The sequence below is a fragment of the Girardinichthys multiradiatus genome, chromosome 24, assembly GCF_021462225.1.
Source record: "Girardinichthys multiradiatus isolate DD_20200921_A chromosome 24, DD_fGirMul_XY1, whole genome shotgun sequence".
Classification (NCBI taxonomy): domain Eukaryota; kingdom Metazoa; phylum Chordata; class Actinopteri; order Cyprinodontiformes; family Goodeidae; genus Girardinichthys; species Girardinichthys multiradiatus.
The window spans coordinates 24,360,591-24,376,418 of record NC_061816.1 but is presented as its reverse complement, the minus strand read 5'-3'; the positions used below and the strand labels follow the sequence as shown (position 1 = coordinate 24,376,418).

The following is a 15,828-nucleotide window of genomic DNA, read 5'->3' as shown; positions in this document are numbered from 1 at the left end:
TGTTTCCAGACATCTTCTCATTATTTAGTAGGGTTGCCTTATAAACTGTCTTGACTTGGGTCTTGGGACAAATATTATGAGTTTTCTTCCACAAGCTTCTCACAATAGTTTGGTGGAATCTTGGGCCAAATAAGTACTTTGATAAATTTAAAATCAAGAATTTGGTGCAGAAGTTGGAAAAAATCAGAGGTTGTTCTTTAATGCATTTAGACGATACAATTATTCATACCCTTGGCAGATTTAGATTTAAAATGACCCTCATTCACCCAATAAGTTTTGTTCTGATAGGGAAGTGGGCATAATTGGGTTTAAATTAGCTACCACTAGATGGCAACCAGTATAATCCTTAGTATGAATTGAATATGCATGAGTAGCCACTAGCCAACACCGTGGCTGCATGGGTAATTTGTAACAGTTGTTTACAAGGGGTTAAACATATACCTACACTCAAGCTAATTTTTATTTATCTATTTTTATTTTACCTTTATTTTCCAGGAAAGAAATCCATTGAGATTGGAAATCTTTTTAACAAGGATGTCCTGGCCAAGATAAAAAGCAGCACAATATACAGTAATAAATAAATAAAAAGCTAATACATTTAAAAGGTAATACTAAAATTATTTTCAGTAACACTTAGACATAACGATTACAAAAGAGTAAAACCTCTGACAGTTTTTGTTTAAAAAATAAATTATACAACACTTCTACATTACAAGTGCAAGATGAGACTAAAACTTTTGACAGTTCTTGTTTAAAACTAGATAAAGAAATAGGAGACTCCAGCCTCAACTTGAGCTGCAGGTCATTCCAACACCATGGGTCAAAATAGGACAAACTCATCCTTCCTGACTCTTTGCGCACTCAACTACTGGCTCTAAGACTGGGTGTTCTGGGGTACATTGAACTTGGAGTGAATATATGATGGCAATTTACTTAAAACGGCTTTATATATAAAAATGTACCAGTGCCTCATTCTGCGAGTATTGAGTGAGGTAAATCCAACAAGGTTAAATAAAATAAAATAGTGAGTCCTATACGGTGAACCTGTTACATACCTTAGTGCAGCATGGTAAATAGGGTCAAGTTTAGCTAAGGTAGTGGGACAGGCAAATCTACAAATGGTGTCACTGTAGTCCAACTGTGATAAAAACAAGATGGTTACTAGTCGCTTGTGGGAAGAAATAGAAAAGCATGGTATCAAGCCAAATACCATGATATTTATATGTGTCTACAACGTCTTTGACACCACCATCCAGTGTTTTAATAGGAGGAATGGTTGCCTTAGACTTATGGGAGAACAACATAGTTTTAGTTTTGCTAGCATTTAGGACAAATCAAGTCAAGAAGGGCATTTTGTAAGGTAATGAAGTAGTCTGCAGATTTAAGTGTACTGTATCTAGCTAACCATGTTGTACTAAAGCCTAGCATTTGTATTGTATTGATTAGGTGACAGTGGTTGACGGTATGAAATGCCTTAGTTAGATCAAAGCTAAACAAGCATGATTACTTTCAAGTGCTATTTTGACATCATCGATTACTTTTAAGGCTGCTGTGATTGTACTGTGTCCTGCCCTGAAGCCTGACTGAAAATAATAATATATAAATAATAATAATAATAATAATAATATAAATAATAATATTGTTAGTTTTAAAAAACAGCTTGAACTGACACCAAAAACTCAAACACGTTTGCTAGAACTGAAAGTCCGGAAATATCAGTCACGGGTTGTGCAATAATTGGAGTAGCTAACTAAGAAAGAAAAAAAAGAATTAAAAAAAGCATCAAGTCTATCAGGCCCTGCAGACTTCCTAAGATCTAATATTTTCAAAGCATGCAAGACATTAGAGCATAGCAGAGTAGTGAAATCCAGATTGTGATTATAGTTATGAGCAGATATACTGATTTGCTTTGCTGCTGATTTAGCCAAGTCAGAAAATTCCCAAAGAGCAGTCTGTGTCGAATCAAAGATATGACCACCCTTATTGAAATGAACATTAAAGAAAATTAGACATATTCTTTTGATTAACAATAAAAAAGTTATGTTTAAACTTCAGAGGGAGACTGAAAGCTGACTTATTTGGTAGCTTTTTAATTGTCTTCCAGAACTTGGAACATTGGAACATTGTTTGTAATTAAGTTTAAATACTAATTAGATTTATATTTTCTAATAAATGAAATCCTTTGTTTCTAAGTTCACAAAAGCACAAAAGCACAAAATCAGATTCAGACATGTTTTTTTTTTTCTAAATTTCTAAATTTTTTTTGCTGCACTGGAGGCCTTCATTTTTTATTTTTCGACAGAAGGTAGACAGGAAAGAAGGCAGAGAGAGGAGGAGACATTCAGCAAAGGTCGCCGGGTCCGGGACTCAAGCCTGGGACAGCAACATTGAGGACCATAAGCTCTGCACATGGGCATGCGCTTAACCCCTACACCACCAGCGCCACGACCTTTTCTGAACTTTTGTTTATTATTGCGATAACATTATCACAGAAAAACATAACCATGGCACAGGGTTTTACATTTATTTGCTGCCAGTTTGGTCCAAGAAGTGTTTGAAATGACGTTTTACAAAAATTCGACTCTTTGACTTAGTCATTTTAGTGTTCCTCACACAAGCATTGCAACAATGGTTAACAGGTTGTCATCAAGATGCCAGTTGTTTGAAAATCTGGTTTGGCTAACGTAGCAGGCTCAGGCCTGTGGTTCTAGGCTCCAGTAGGATCTAGCAGGCTCAGGCTGGTTAGCCCAAACTCCAGGAGGATGTTGCAGAATCAGGCCTGTTGTCCTGGGCTCGAGGAGAATGTAACAGGCTCAGACTCATTGTCCTGGGCTCAGGAGGATGTAGCAGGCTCAGGCCGGTTAGCCCAAACTCCAGGAGGATGTAGCAGGTTCAGGCCTGTTGTTCTGGGCTCCAGGAGAATGTAACAGGCTCAGACCCGTTGTCCCAGGGTCCAGGAGAATGTAGCAGGTTAAGGCCAGTTACCCCAGGCTCCAGGAGGATGTAGCAGGTTCAAGGCGATTGATCTAAGCTCCAGGAGGATGTGGCAGGCTCAGGCCAGTTGGCTCAGGCTCCAGGAGGATGTGGCAGACTCAGGCCAATTGACCTTGGCTCCAGGAGGATGTAGCAGGCTCTGGCCGATTGACCAGGGCTCCAGCAGGATGTAGCAGGCTCAGTCCGCTTGACCAGGGCTCCATGAGATTGTAGCAGGCTCAGGCCGACAGACCTAGGCTCCAGGAGGATGTGGCTGGCTCAAGCCGACTGACCTAGGCTCCAGGAGGATGTAGCAGGCTCAGGCCGGTTTGCCCAAACTCCAGGAGGATGTAGCAGGTTCAGGCCTGTTGTCCTGGGCTCCAGGAGAATGTAACAGGCTCAGACCCATTGTCCCAGGGTCCAGGAGAATGTAGCAGGTTAAGGCCAGTTACCCCAGGCTCCAGGAGGATGGAGCAGGTTCAGGGCGATTGATCAAAGCTCCAGGAGGATGTGGCAGGCTCAGGCCAGTTGGCTCAGGCTCCAGGAGGATGTGGCAGACTCAGGCCAATTGACCTTGGCTCCAGGAGGATGTAGCAGGGTCAGTCCGATTGACCAGGGCTCCAGCAGGATGTAGCAGGCTCAGTCTGATTGACCAGGGCTCCATGAGATTGTAGCAGGCTCAGGCCAGTTAGTCCAGGCTCCAGGAAGATGTAGCAGGCTCAGGCCAATCAACCTAAGCTCCACAAAGATTTGGCAGGCTCAGGACCGTTAACCCAGGCTCCAGGAGTATGTAGCAGACTCAGGCCGACTGACCTAGGTTCCAGGAGGATGTGGCTGGCTCAGGCCGACTGACCTAGGCTCCAGGAGGATGTGGCTGGCTCAGGCCAACTGACCTAGGCTACAGGACGATGTGGCAGGCTCAGGCCAGTTGGCCCATCCTCCAGGAGGATGTGGCAGGCTCAGGCCGATTGACCTAGGCTCCAGGAGTATGTAGCAGGCTCAGGCAAACTGACCTAGGTTACAGGAGGATGTGGCAGGCTCAGGCCGACTGACCTAGGTTCCAGGAGGATGTGGCTGGCTCAGGCCGACTGACCTAGGCTCCAGGAGGATGTGGCTGGCTCAGGCCAACTGACCTAGGCTACAGGACGATGTGGCAGGCTCAGGCCAGTTGGCCCATCCTCCAGGAGGATGTGGCAGGCTCAGGCCGATTGACCTAGGCTCCAGGAGGATGTGGCTGGCTCAGGCCGACTGACCTAGGCTCCAGGAGGATGTGGCTGGCTCAGGCCGACTGACCTAGGCTACAGGACGATGTGGCAGGCTCAGGCCAGTTGGCCCATGCTCCAGGAGGATGTGGCAGGCTCAGGCCGATTGACCTAGGCTCCAGGAGGATGCGGCAGGCTCAGGACAGTTAACCCAGGCTCCAGGAGGATATAGCAGGCTCAGGCCAATTGACCTAGGCTCCAGCAGGATATAGCAGGCTCAGGCCAATTGACCTAGGCTCCAGGAGGATGTGGCAGGCTCAGGCCGATTGACGTAGGCTCCAGGAGTATGTAGCAGGCTCAGGCAAACTGACCTAGGCTACAGGAGGATGTGGCAGGCTCAGGCCAGTTGGCCCAGGCTCCAGGAGGATGTGGCAGGCTCAGGGTGAATGACCTAGGCTCCAGGAGGATGTAGCAGGCTCAGGCCAGTTAGTCCAGGCTCCAGGAAGATGTAGCATGCTAAGGCCGATTTATCTAGGCTCCAGGAGGATGTAGCAGGCTCAGGCCAATTGACCTAGGCTCCAGGAGGATGTGGCTGGCTCAGACCGATTGACCTAGGCTCCAGGAGGATGCGGCAGGCTCAGGACAGTTAACCCAGGCTCCAGGAGGATATAGCAGGCTCAGGCCAATTGACCTAGGCTCCAGCAGGATGTAGCAGGCTCAGGCCAATTGACCTAGGCTCCAGGAGGATGTGGCAGGCTCAGGCCGATTGACGTAGGCTCCAGGAGTATGTAGCAGGCTCAGGCAAACTGACCTAGGCTACAGGAGGATGTGGCAGGCTCAGGCCAGTTGGCCCAGGCTCCAGGAGGATGTGGCAGGCTCAGGGTGAATGACCTAGGCTCCAGGAGGATGTAGCAGGCTCAGGCCAGTTAGTCCAGGCTCCAGGAAGATGTAGCATGCTAAGGCCGATTTATCTAGGCTCCAGGAGGATGTAGCAGGCTCAGGCCAATTGACCTAGGCTCCAGGAGGATGTGGCAGGCTCAGGGTGAATGACCTAGGCTCCAGGAGTATGTAGCAGGCTCAGGCAAACTGACCTAGGCTCCAGGAGGATGTAACAGGCTCAGGCCAGTTAGTCCAGGTTCCAGGAGGATATAGCAGGCTCAGGCCAATTGACCTAGGCTCCAGGAGGATGTGGCTGGCTCAGGGTGAATGACCTAGGCTCCAGGAGGATGTAGCAGGCTCAGGACAGTTAACCCAGGCTCCAGGAGGATATAGCAGGCTCAGGCCAATTGACCTAGGCTCCAGGAGGATGTGGCAGGCTCAGGCAAACTGACCTAGGCTACAGGAGGATGTGGCAGGCTCAGGCCAGTTGGCCCAGGCTCCAGGAGGATGTGGCAGGCTCAGGGTGAATGACCTAGGCTCCAGGAGGATGTAGCAGGCTCAGGCCAGTTAGTCCAGGCTCCAGGAAGATGTAGCATGCTAAGGCCAATTTATCTAGGCTCCAGGAGGATGTAGCAGGCTCGGGCCTGTTGTCCCAGGCTCCAGGAGGATGTAGCAGGCTCGGGCCAGTTTACCAAGGCTCCAGCAGGATGTAGCAGGCTCAGGGCCATTGACCAAAGCTCCAGGTGGATTTAGCAGACGCAGGGCCTGTTGACCCAGGCTCCAGGAGGATATAGCAGGCTCAGGCCCATTGTCACGTGCCATGAAAACAAAAAATGAAGTAATGAAATGAACACTGGCCATTTTAATTAACAAGTTATCACCAAGATGCCGTTGCCTGAAAATCTTGTTTGGCTAACGTAGCAGGCTCATGCTTGTGGTTCTAGGCTCCAGGAGGAAGTAACAGGCTCAGGCCAGTTAGTCCAGGTTCCAGGAGGATATAGCAGGCTCAGGCCGATTGACCTAGGTTCCAGGAAAATGTGGCTGGCTCAGGCCAGTTAGGCCAGGCTCCAGGAGGATGTAGCAGGCTCAGGCCGATTGACCTGGGCTCCAGGAGGATGTAGCAGGCTTGGGGCTGTTGTCCCAGGCTCCAGCAGGTGTAGCAGGCTTTCCGATTGACATGGGCTCCAGGAGGATGTAGCAGGCTCAGGCCAGTTAGCCAAGGCTCAAGGACGATGTGGCAGGCTCGGGCCAGTTAGCCCAGCCTCAAGGAGGATGTAGCAGGCACAGGCCAATTGACCTAAGCTCCACGAGGATGTAGCTGGCTCAGGCAGATTAGCCTGGGCTCCGGACGATTAGCCCAGGCTCCAAGAGGATCTAGTGGGCTCAGGCCTGTTGTCCTATGCTCCAGGAGAATAAAGCAGGCTCAGACTGGTTAGGCAGGCCTGTAATACCAGCTCAAGGCAGATGTAGCAAAGCGTAAAAAGTCCAAAATTCTCTAGAACTTGTAAAGAAATTTCAAGAAAAACAGCAACTGCAACTTAAAAAAAAAAAAATGCACACACATCCATTAAAACCAACTTGGCCCAGAGAGACAGCGAGTAGACAGTAGTCGTGTTGCCATCTTGGATTTGGGAGTTAAGTAGTGCGTGGTGGTGGTAATGTTAAATTACAGATGTCCCTTAGCAAGTTGCAGAGAAACCAAACAATTACTCATTGTACTCATCCAAAAAGCCCTGGCAAAATGCTGACTGGATATTTGGTAGTTTGTTTAAATGTGAAAGTGTTTTGGCATTGACTGGCTTTTAAGGATAGTTTTTACATTTTACAAACAGATTTGAAAACAGAGCATTTACATAAGCTGGAATGCTCTAACCATTTGAAAAACAAGTCTGATGTTATATCTAATATAACTGTATGCTTACCTTCCAAAAATCCTACTTTTTCTCATTAGTACCCAGAATATTTTCTCAGAAGTCTTGGGGATGATCAAGATGTGTTTTGGTAAATGTAAGATGGATTTTGCATTCTGAGTAAGTGGTGGTTCTGGCCTTCGAACTCTCCCATGGAGGTTATTGTTTTACCTTGACTAAAGAGGTTAAGGTAACCGAGCTTTATATGTTGCTCTGAGTTCCTCTGGGACCTCCCGGATGAGCTGTCAATGAGCTCTTGGAGGGATTTTGGTAGAAGAACCACTCTTGGGAAGGTTCTCCACTGTTCCATGTTTTCTCCATTTGTGGATAACAATTCTCACTGTGGTTCTCTGGAGTCCCAAAGCCTTAGAAATGTCTTTGTAAGCCTTTCCACACTGATGGAGTTCAGTGACTTTGTTTCTCATCTGTGCTGTCAATTTATTTGGATCAGGGTATGATGTGTAGTGTGTATGTAGTAGTGGACCCTGGATTGGGTGGTGGTGGGGGGTAGTAGTAGCAAGTTGTTATTTTGTTCTTCATAAATGAAATCATTGTTTGAAAACTCCCTTCTGTATTTATCCATGTTATTATTGTCGGATATTAAAAATATGTTGATTATCTGAAAGGAGATGATGTAACAGGCCCAGGCCTGTTATATCCTCCCTGGAGCCTAGACTTCCGGCCTGAGCCTGCTACGTCCTCCTGGCCTGAGCTTGCCACATCCTTGTGGAGCTTAGGTGCCCCCCACCCCCAATCCTCTCCTGACTCTTCATCCTTAATTTTCCTTCTTTAAACAGGCGTCCTGTGACCCTGGGCCTGTATTCTAAACCATGTAAGAGGATTCAGCCATAAAACATGTGTTTTACAATGAGCAGTATCAATTTTAAAAGCAGAAATGGTTCTGGCTCAACAGTACATAGACCAACGAGTTGAATGTCGCCTGGATTTCAGGAGCAGATCATTTGGGTCTTGTGAGTTGACGAGTAGTCTGGCAAAAGTGGTAAGCAATGTCACCTTAGTGGACAGTTTGTCCAAAGATGGGCAAAGAAAATTTATTCTATACTGACTGTGGGAGTGAGTGGGAGTTTACATGTGAGCCAGTTTGTTACAGTTAGGTCTATAAATATTTTTCTGTTTTCGTAATTTGTGTTCTGTACATTGCCACAAAGGGTTTGAAATGAAGCTATGGAAATGTAGTGAAAGTGCAGATTTTTTATTTTATTTCAGTGAGTTGAATTTAAAATATTGTGTAAAAATGTTAGTCATTTTTATATCAGTTTTATATACAATACAATGCAGTGTTCTTCACTTCGCTAAATGTAAATAGGTTTTCCTACACAATGGAGATGATCCTGCAGTCATCCACCGATAGTGTCTTCTGTGGATGTCCACACCAGAGTTTACCTGTGCATTCCTTTTAACCCCAGGATTTACCAAACCGTACATTTTGCAATTCCTAATGTTCTTGCATATTTTCAGCCCTATTTTCTGTTCATGAAGCCTGAAGGATGGTCATTTTTTACTTGGATGGATAGCTCTTTAAACTAAATGTTGTGTTTTAACAGCAAAATCTTACAAATGCAAATCTCCAGACCTTTCCCCTCTTTAATTGAATTTAAAATAAGAGCCATTCATTTTCTATCCCCACTTCTTCTATACAAGGCCACGGGGAGCTGGTGCCTATCTCCAGTGGTCTATGGGCGAAAGTCGGGGTACACCCTGGACAGGTCGCAGTGTAACACCGAGATACACAGGACATACAACCATCCACATACACATTCACACCTAAGGACAATTTAGAGACACCATTTAACCTAACTTTAACCTACCAGTCATGTTTATAGACATGTACGAGGAGAACATGCAAACTCCATGCAGAAAGACCCCCAGCCAGGAGTTGAACCCAGGGTCTTCTTGCTACAGGGCAACAGGGCTACCAACTACGCTACCATGCAGACTAAATAACAATCACTTTTGATAACAGTAATTGTGGTCCCTTTAAAAACTGTGGCACATACAGTATGTATGACACAGCTGGAATTCCTAAACCCTCTTATCAATTTATATATATGGACCCTCAAAACAAAGGTGAGAGTGTGCTCTTCATCTATACTCATTACATAAATGTAATTTTATTATGTTTCAGTCTACATATAAAACAAAGTTTATGATAGTGTCCAAATATTTCTGGACCTAACTGGAGCAGTGTGATTGATTGGTGGACTGGTGTACACCATCCTTACAATGAAACCCAGTGATGTCAGCATCATGCTGTGGGAATATTTTTCTTTAGCAGAAAGAGGGAAGCTAGTCAGAGTTGATGGGAAGATGGACGAAACTAAATCCACTACAATTCTGGAAGAAAACTGGTTAAAGAATGCAGAAGACACGAGAAAACAGTGTAGGTTTACCTTTCAGCAGGAAAACCTCCCTAAACATACAGCCAGAGATACAATTGAAAGGTTTAGGTTAAAGCAGTTTCATGTGTCAGAATGGCCTAGTCAAAGAGCAGACCCAAATCCATCTGAGAATCTGTGGCAAGACTTGATAACGGAAGTTTACAGACACTCTCCATCCTGTCATAACTGAGCTTGAGCTGTTTTACTAAGAATGTGCAAGAACATTTTGAAAACTATTAACCCTTTTCCTTTTACTTGAGATTTATGCTTTCATTTATGTTGGTCGATCAAATTACAAACATTTAAATTTGTGATTGTAATGTGATAAAATGTAAACATGTTCATGGATTATGAATTCTTCCTTTCTAAGATAGTTGTTTGCTTCTGTCTGTGTAGGAGTAAGTATTGCCAGAAACATGAAGGTGCAGAGATTTGAGGTCCACCATAATGGAACTTTAATCATCAGAAACTCACAACTACCCGATGGGGGCCAGTACGTGTGCACAGTTCAGAACCAGTATGGCAAAGACAAGATTATGTTTAACCTTGTAGTCTTGTGTCATCATCCACAAGTCCTTCAACCTCAACAAAGAGACATCCATGTGTCTGAAGGAGGTAAAGTTGAACTGGAATGCAAAGTCAAAGGGCATCCTGTATCTCGGGTTACATGGGTCCTCCCTAACTCTGTCCAAATGACTCCTACCTCAGCTCCTGTACCCTCTGGGCAGCGGGTGGTTGTAGATAATATTGGAACTCTTCGTATCAGCCAAGCCATTTTCACTGACAGTGGGATTTACAGATGCCTGAGCAGCAGTGCAGCTGGAGCTGACACTGTGTCAGTGGGACTTCATGTCTCACCAAAGCCCCGTTTGATTCAGCAGAGTCAAGATGAAAACATTATTCTTCCAGAAGGCAGTGCTGCTCACATTAACTGCACTGCCACAAGGGCCTCTCTGCCCGTCATTCGCTGGATCACACCTGATGGCACACACCTCACTGCTCCTCAGCTACATAATGGAAGGAGCCTTATTGTCTTTCAGAATGGAACACTCCACATACAGAGACTGAGCCCCAAGAATTCTGGGAGATATGTGTGCATAGCCAGTAATGCAGTAGCATCAAGCAGAAGAACGGTAACGTTAAGTGTCAGAAGTAAACCTTTGTCTGCTAAAGCCACAATTACATCTTCATCTCCCCAGAAAACAGATGTGATCTATGGAAGTAAGCTGCTTCTGAACTGTGTGGCCACAGGTGATCCAGAGCCCAGAATCATCTGGAGAACACCATCTAAAAAGCTAGTAGATTCTCAATTCAGGTGAGCAGATACAATGAAATCATGGACAAGTTCTTCATAATTCTTATCATAGTAACTCTAAATGTCCTGAATACATTAAATGTGGTCCCAATGGTACTTTCATATTTTGTGCAGTTTTGACCCTAGGATCAACGTGTTCCTTAATGGCAGCATAAGCATTCATTCTGTGACTGACAAGGACAGAGGTGGCTACCTGTGCGTAGCCCGTAACAAGATGGGTAATGACTATGTTCAGGTGAAGGTCAACGTCCTGACCAAACCAGCAAAGATTGAGCAGAAGCTGAAGAAATCCAGTCAGGAGATAGTGCAAGGCCAAGACCTGAAGTTGGATTGTGTGGCATCTGGCCTACCCAGCCCTGAGATTAGCTGGGCACTACCAGATGGAACTATGATCAACCCAGTCAAGCAGAAAACAGGAGTCAGTGTGGGACGCAGTCGCAGGTATGAGCTATTATTCTTCAACTCAAAATGAGTTATACATTTTCCTGTGTTAGTAATGCCTAATCATATTCAAATGTTAACTAACCTTTAATTGCAACAGGAATTAAATTTTATTGATTCACCCAGTTCCCAACTGACAAATCCAGTCACCAAAGTGTAACATTAAACCTTCTCTTCTCAAATTGCTTGTAGGTATGTGGTGTTTAATAATGGAACGCTGTACTTTAATGATGTTGGCTTGCCAGAAGAAGGTGACTACATCTGCTATGCACAGAACCAACTTGGCAAAGACGAGATGAAGGTGAGAGTCAGGGTAAAGGGTGGCACATCCCCACCCCATATCCAGTATAAAGATCAAAGTACTATCAGAGTTCTCTCCGGTGAGACAGCAACACTGCAGTGCAATGCCATGGGTGACCCATTACCTGTCATCACTTGGATGTCCTCCAAAAACAGACTAATTTCCCCTGACTTAGACAAATACAAGGTTCGTAAAGATGGAACGCTGGTTGTTCAAAAGGTTCAACAATTTGATGGAGGTAACTACACCTGTATGGCTAGGAACAGTTTTGGTCAAGACAATAAAGTTACCAGAGTGGAAGTTTTGGCAGCTCCTCTAGTTATCAATGGTCTAAGAGGAGTTTCCAATACCATCAACGTGACTGTGGTTCAGGGTGAGCGGAAACTGGTGGACTGTGAGACAAAGGGAACCTCTTTATCTCATCACATGTGGATTCTGCCAGGGAATGTAATCCTTCCTGTATCATACCAAAGTAATCATATGAGAGTTCATCAGAATGGTACTCTGGAAATACGATCAGCCAAAAAGACAGACTCGGGACAGATGGTTTGTGTTGCTAGTAATGAAGGAGATGAGGCCAGAATGTTGGTCAACTTGGATGTCATTGAAACAGTTGAAAGACCACAAATTAAATCTCCAAAAGCAGAAAACCTTTCACTGAGAATGGGAAATACAGTGACTCTGAACTGTTCAATCGATGACTTTAAGTTGGCTCATCTTACTTGGATCTTACCCAACGGCACACTTCTGCACACGGGTGTTCGGATTTCAAAGTTTTTTCACCAGCTTGATGGTTCTTTGATCATCAGCAACCCGTCTGTTGCTGAGGCTGGTGTGTACCGCTGTGTGGGGAATAATTATGCCAGACATATTGAGAGTACAATTACATTGTCCTCAGGGAGAAAGCCACAGATCCTGAACACATACATCTCCCCTGTCAGCATCATGGATGGTGAAACACTTTTCCTTCATTGTCAAACCACTGGTGAGCCACTCAGACTGACATGGACCCTACCCAGTGGGGTTTTTCTTAACAGGCTGCAAAAAGCTGGACGGTATTCTATACTGCACAATGGCACAATTGTCATTCGACAAGCGTCAGTCTATGACCGAGGGTCTTATGTTTGCAGAGTTGCTAATGAATATGGCAGCTCTTTGCTTTCAGTCTCAGTAAACATCATTACAAATCAACCCAGAATCACCAGTGGCCCTCCCTCTGTGACTTATGCCAAACATGGAGTTGCTGTTCAGTTGAACTGTGCAGCCACTGGGATCCCTAAAGCAGAAGTGGCTTGGGAAACACCTGATAAAACCCGCATGGTTGTAAGTGCACAGCCACGCCTTTTTGGAAACAAGTATCTCCATCCAAAAGGCTCCCTGATAATTCAGAATCCAACCCAACGGGATTCTGGAGTTTATCGATGCACTGCCAGGAATCCTGCTGGTGTAGACTCTAAAACAACTTTTCTGAATGTGTTCTAAAGAATTTTAATTTCCATGAATTCCCTAAGCCATAATCTATGCCCAAGCAACTGCCCAATTAAAGAGACAATGTTGGAACACAATTAAGGCTGCTGTTAATAATAAAATCAGCCACCCTAACTTTAACATACAATGGTACCTTAATCGTGTGCTGACATAGAGGCCTAAAGCTAAGATTATGTGCACCCTACTTGATTTGTGTCTGCTATTTTGTGAAAAATCTTTGTAAAAAACATAATTGCTCAGGTAATTTAGAATAAGAAAACTTCTGTACAGGTTATGTATTGTATAGTGGTCACTAATAGTCTTAATCACCTCTGTAGTATATTTAACTTTTCCAATTTTATCACTATTTGAGATGGAAATAAATTATTTAGGAGAAAAGTCTTTTTATTTACATTTACATTTATTATAATGAAATTAGGATATAAGGTTGCCATCCGACCAGTCAGAATTTTATTTAATCACAAGCTTCTCAAAAGCAGCATATTAAAGCAGACAATTACATAGCTCCCATTTATGGAATTTAGAAATATTTTGCAACAAAACCTACATTTATTTTTATGAGCTGCTTTTACCAGTGAGCGAATATTTCTAATAATTATCCCAATTACCTAATGAAAGCAAGCCCACAGTAAGGTTTCCCAAATTCATCTACAATCTAATCTGTTACATATTGTTAGATCTGGATGGAAACCTGACATTCTAAGAATTACCTGTAATTTTTTTTAAATAAACAATGTTGAATTGTATACATAAATAAAAGGGTAAAGGGCATATATCAACACTTTTAATACCTTTCAATATTATTACTGTTTGGGTTTGTTGCTTATTATAGTTATGTTCATTTTCATGGCATAAATCAAGCAATATATAGAAAAAGTAGTGCTTCTGTGTTCTGCTTCTGTGTTCTTTTTTCTTCTCTGCTCTGTTCTGTTCTCTCAAACCTCCAGTCGGTCGTGGCAGATGGCCGCTCACACTGAGCCTGGTTCTGCTGGAGGTTTCTTCCTGTTAAAAGGGAGTTTTTCCTCTCCACTGTCGCAGTTCAGATCGCAGTTCAGGTAAGATTTCAGTATAACATTCTCTGCTAAAGTAGCTTGTTAAATAAATAAAAAACATATGTTTTCCGTAGTTGGGTCGGATTGAGGCAGATTTGCATTCACAGCAGGAGCGAACCACACTAGAATTTGTTTGAAAGTGGATCATTTTATATTTAGCCAAGAAGGGCTATCTATTAATTGAGTCAGATTTATAGAACCACAGAGAGCTTATACTCGTACTCGTCATCTTCCGCTTTATCCGGGACCGGGTCGCGGGGGCAGCAGACTCAACAGAGACGCCCAGATGTCCCTCTCTCCAGACACCTCCTCCAGTTCCTCCAGGGGGAGCCCAAGGTGTTCCCAGGCCAGCCGAGAGACATAGTCCCTCCAGCGTGTCCTGGGCCGTCCCCTGGGCCTCCTCCCGGTGGGACCTGCCTGGAACACCTCCCAAGGAAGGCGTCCAGGAGGCATCTGGTATAGATGCCCGAGCCACCTCAACTGGCTCCTCTCGATGTGGAGGAGCAGCGGCTCTACTCCGAGCCCCTCACCCTATCTCTAAGGGAGTGCCCGGCCACCCTACAGAGGAAGCTCATTTCAGCCGCTTGTATCCGGGATCTTGTTCTTTCGGTCATGACCCAAAGTAACGTAGACCGACCAGTAAATTGAGAGCTTCGCTTTTCGGCTCACCTCTCTCTTCACCACAATGGACCAGCACAGCGCCCCCATTACTGCGGCAGCTGCACCAATCCGTCTGTCGATCTCCCGCTCCATTCTTCCCTCACTTGTGAACAAGACCCCGAGATACTTGAACTCCTCCACTTGAGGCAGGAAGTCCCCCCCCCCAACCTGAAGAGGACAAACCACCCTTTTCAGTTCGAGTACCATGGCCTCCGACTTGGAGGAGCTGATTCTCATCCCAGCTCCTTCATACACTATACTATCAAGCTTTATTAATAACCTTGCAAGGGGGAACAATTTTATAGCAGTATTCAAGAGCTCTGCCAAAACTGTTCTAACTAGACAAACAAGGAGCAATCTTTTATAACAGGTTCACAGTAATCCCTGTGAAGCCAAGGCCCCCTCCTGAGGCAAAAAGCAGAATCAGTTGTAATTCTTGGAACTGAAGCCCTTATACAGTGACATGCTTATCTGGGACTCTTTTCCTGGAAGTTCCAACCATGGAACAAACAGAGCCATCTGTAGATTTATTTTTTCCAGGCCCTGATTGTAAATTAGGCCATAGATTAAGTGAGAGGGAGAGGGGGTGGTTACTGTTTTAGGGCACACAGAGTATCAGGTTATGTCTTATCCAAGGTACCGAAATCTTCATCAACAGTAGACCGACAAATACTTTAGGCAATATAGTGTAAATAAATGATCTCTTGTCAGTATGTGACAATGTAATAATTCAGATTTACGCAGATGACGCAGTCATTTATACACATGAAAAAATGCTAAAGAAATAATATAGATTAATTGATTCTGTCTCATTTCCTTGAATGTATCTTAACTTGGTCACAAGATAGCAAAACAACCCTGAAGCCTATTGAGTTGATTTACATACAAGCTTTAAAATCCCTAGAGAAGAAAACACAACAGTATCATCAGTGTTGTGTACTTGATCTTCAAAGTTATTCATTATAACGCCCTTCTTTATCTTTTAATTTATTGTTGTTATATTCCTTATTGATCTTTCTTGTACGTATCACTGAAACAGCAGATGGGTATTATCTGGAAAAAAGCTATAATCTGCTGCAGTACATCTTTGCTCTTTGAGCTCAATGTTTTCTGTACGTAATCCCAGGTAAATAAACAAATAAAATGCCCACCTGTTGTTTCGTCTCCTCAATAAGTCCTTAGCATAAAGCAAGAGGTGTGGCTCAAAT

General features: G+C 44.3%; 1 protein-coding gene across 1 annotated transcript in view; it reads left to right on the top strand.

Moving 5' to 3' along the window:
• The window catches only part of mxra5a (matrix-remodelling associated 5a), a 36,558-nt gene extending 22,768 nt beyond the window's left edge, over nucleotides 1-13,790 (top strand). Inside the window, 3 exon segments of the mRNA XM_047354785.1 lie at nucleotides 9,760-10,678; nucleotides 10,793-11,119; nucleotides 11,312-13,790. Coding sequence (XP_047210741.1) covers nucleotides 9,760-10,678; nucleotides 10,793-11,119; nucleotides 11,312-12,902 — 2,837 coding nt within the window. The 3' untranslated portion in view covers nucleotides 12,903-13,790.
• The last annotated feature ends 2,038 nt before the right edge of the window (nucleotides 13,791-15,828 follow it).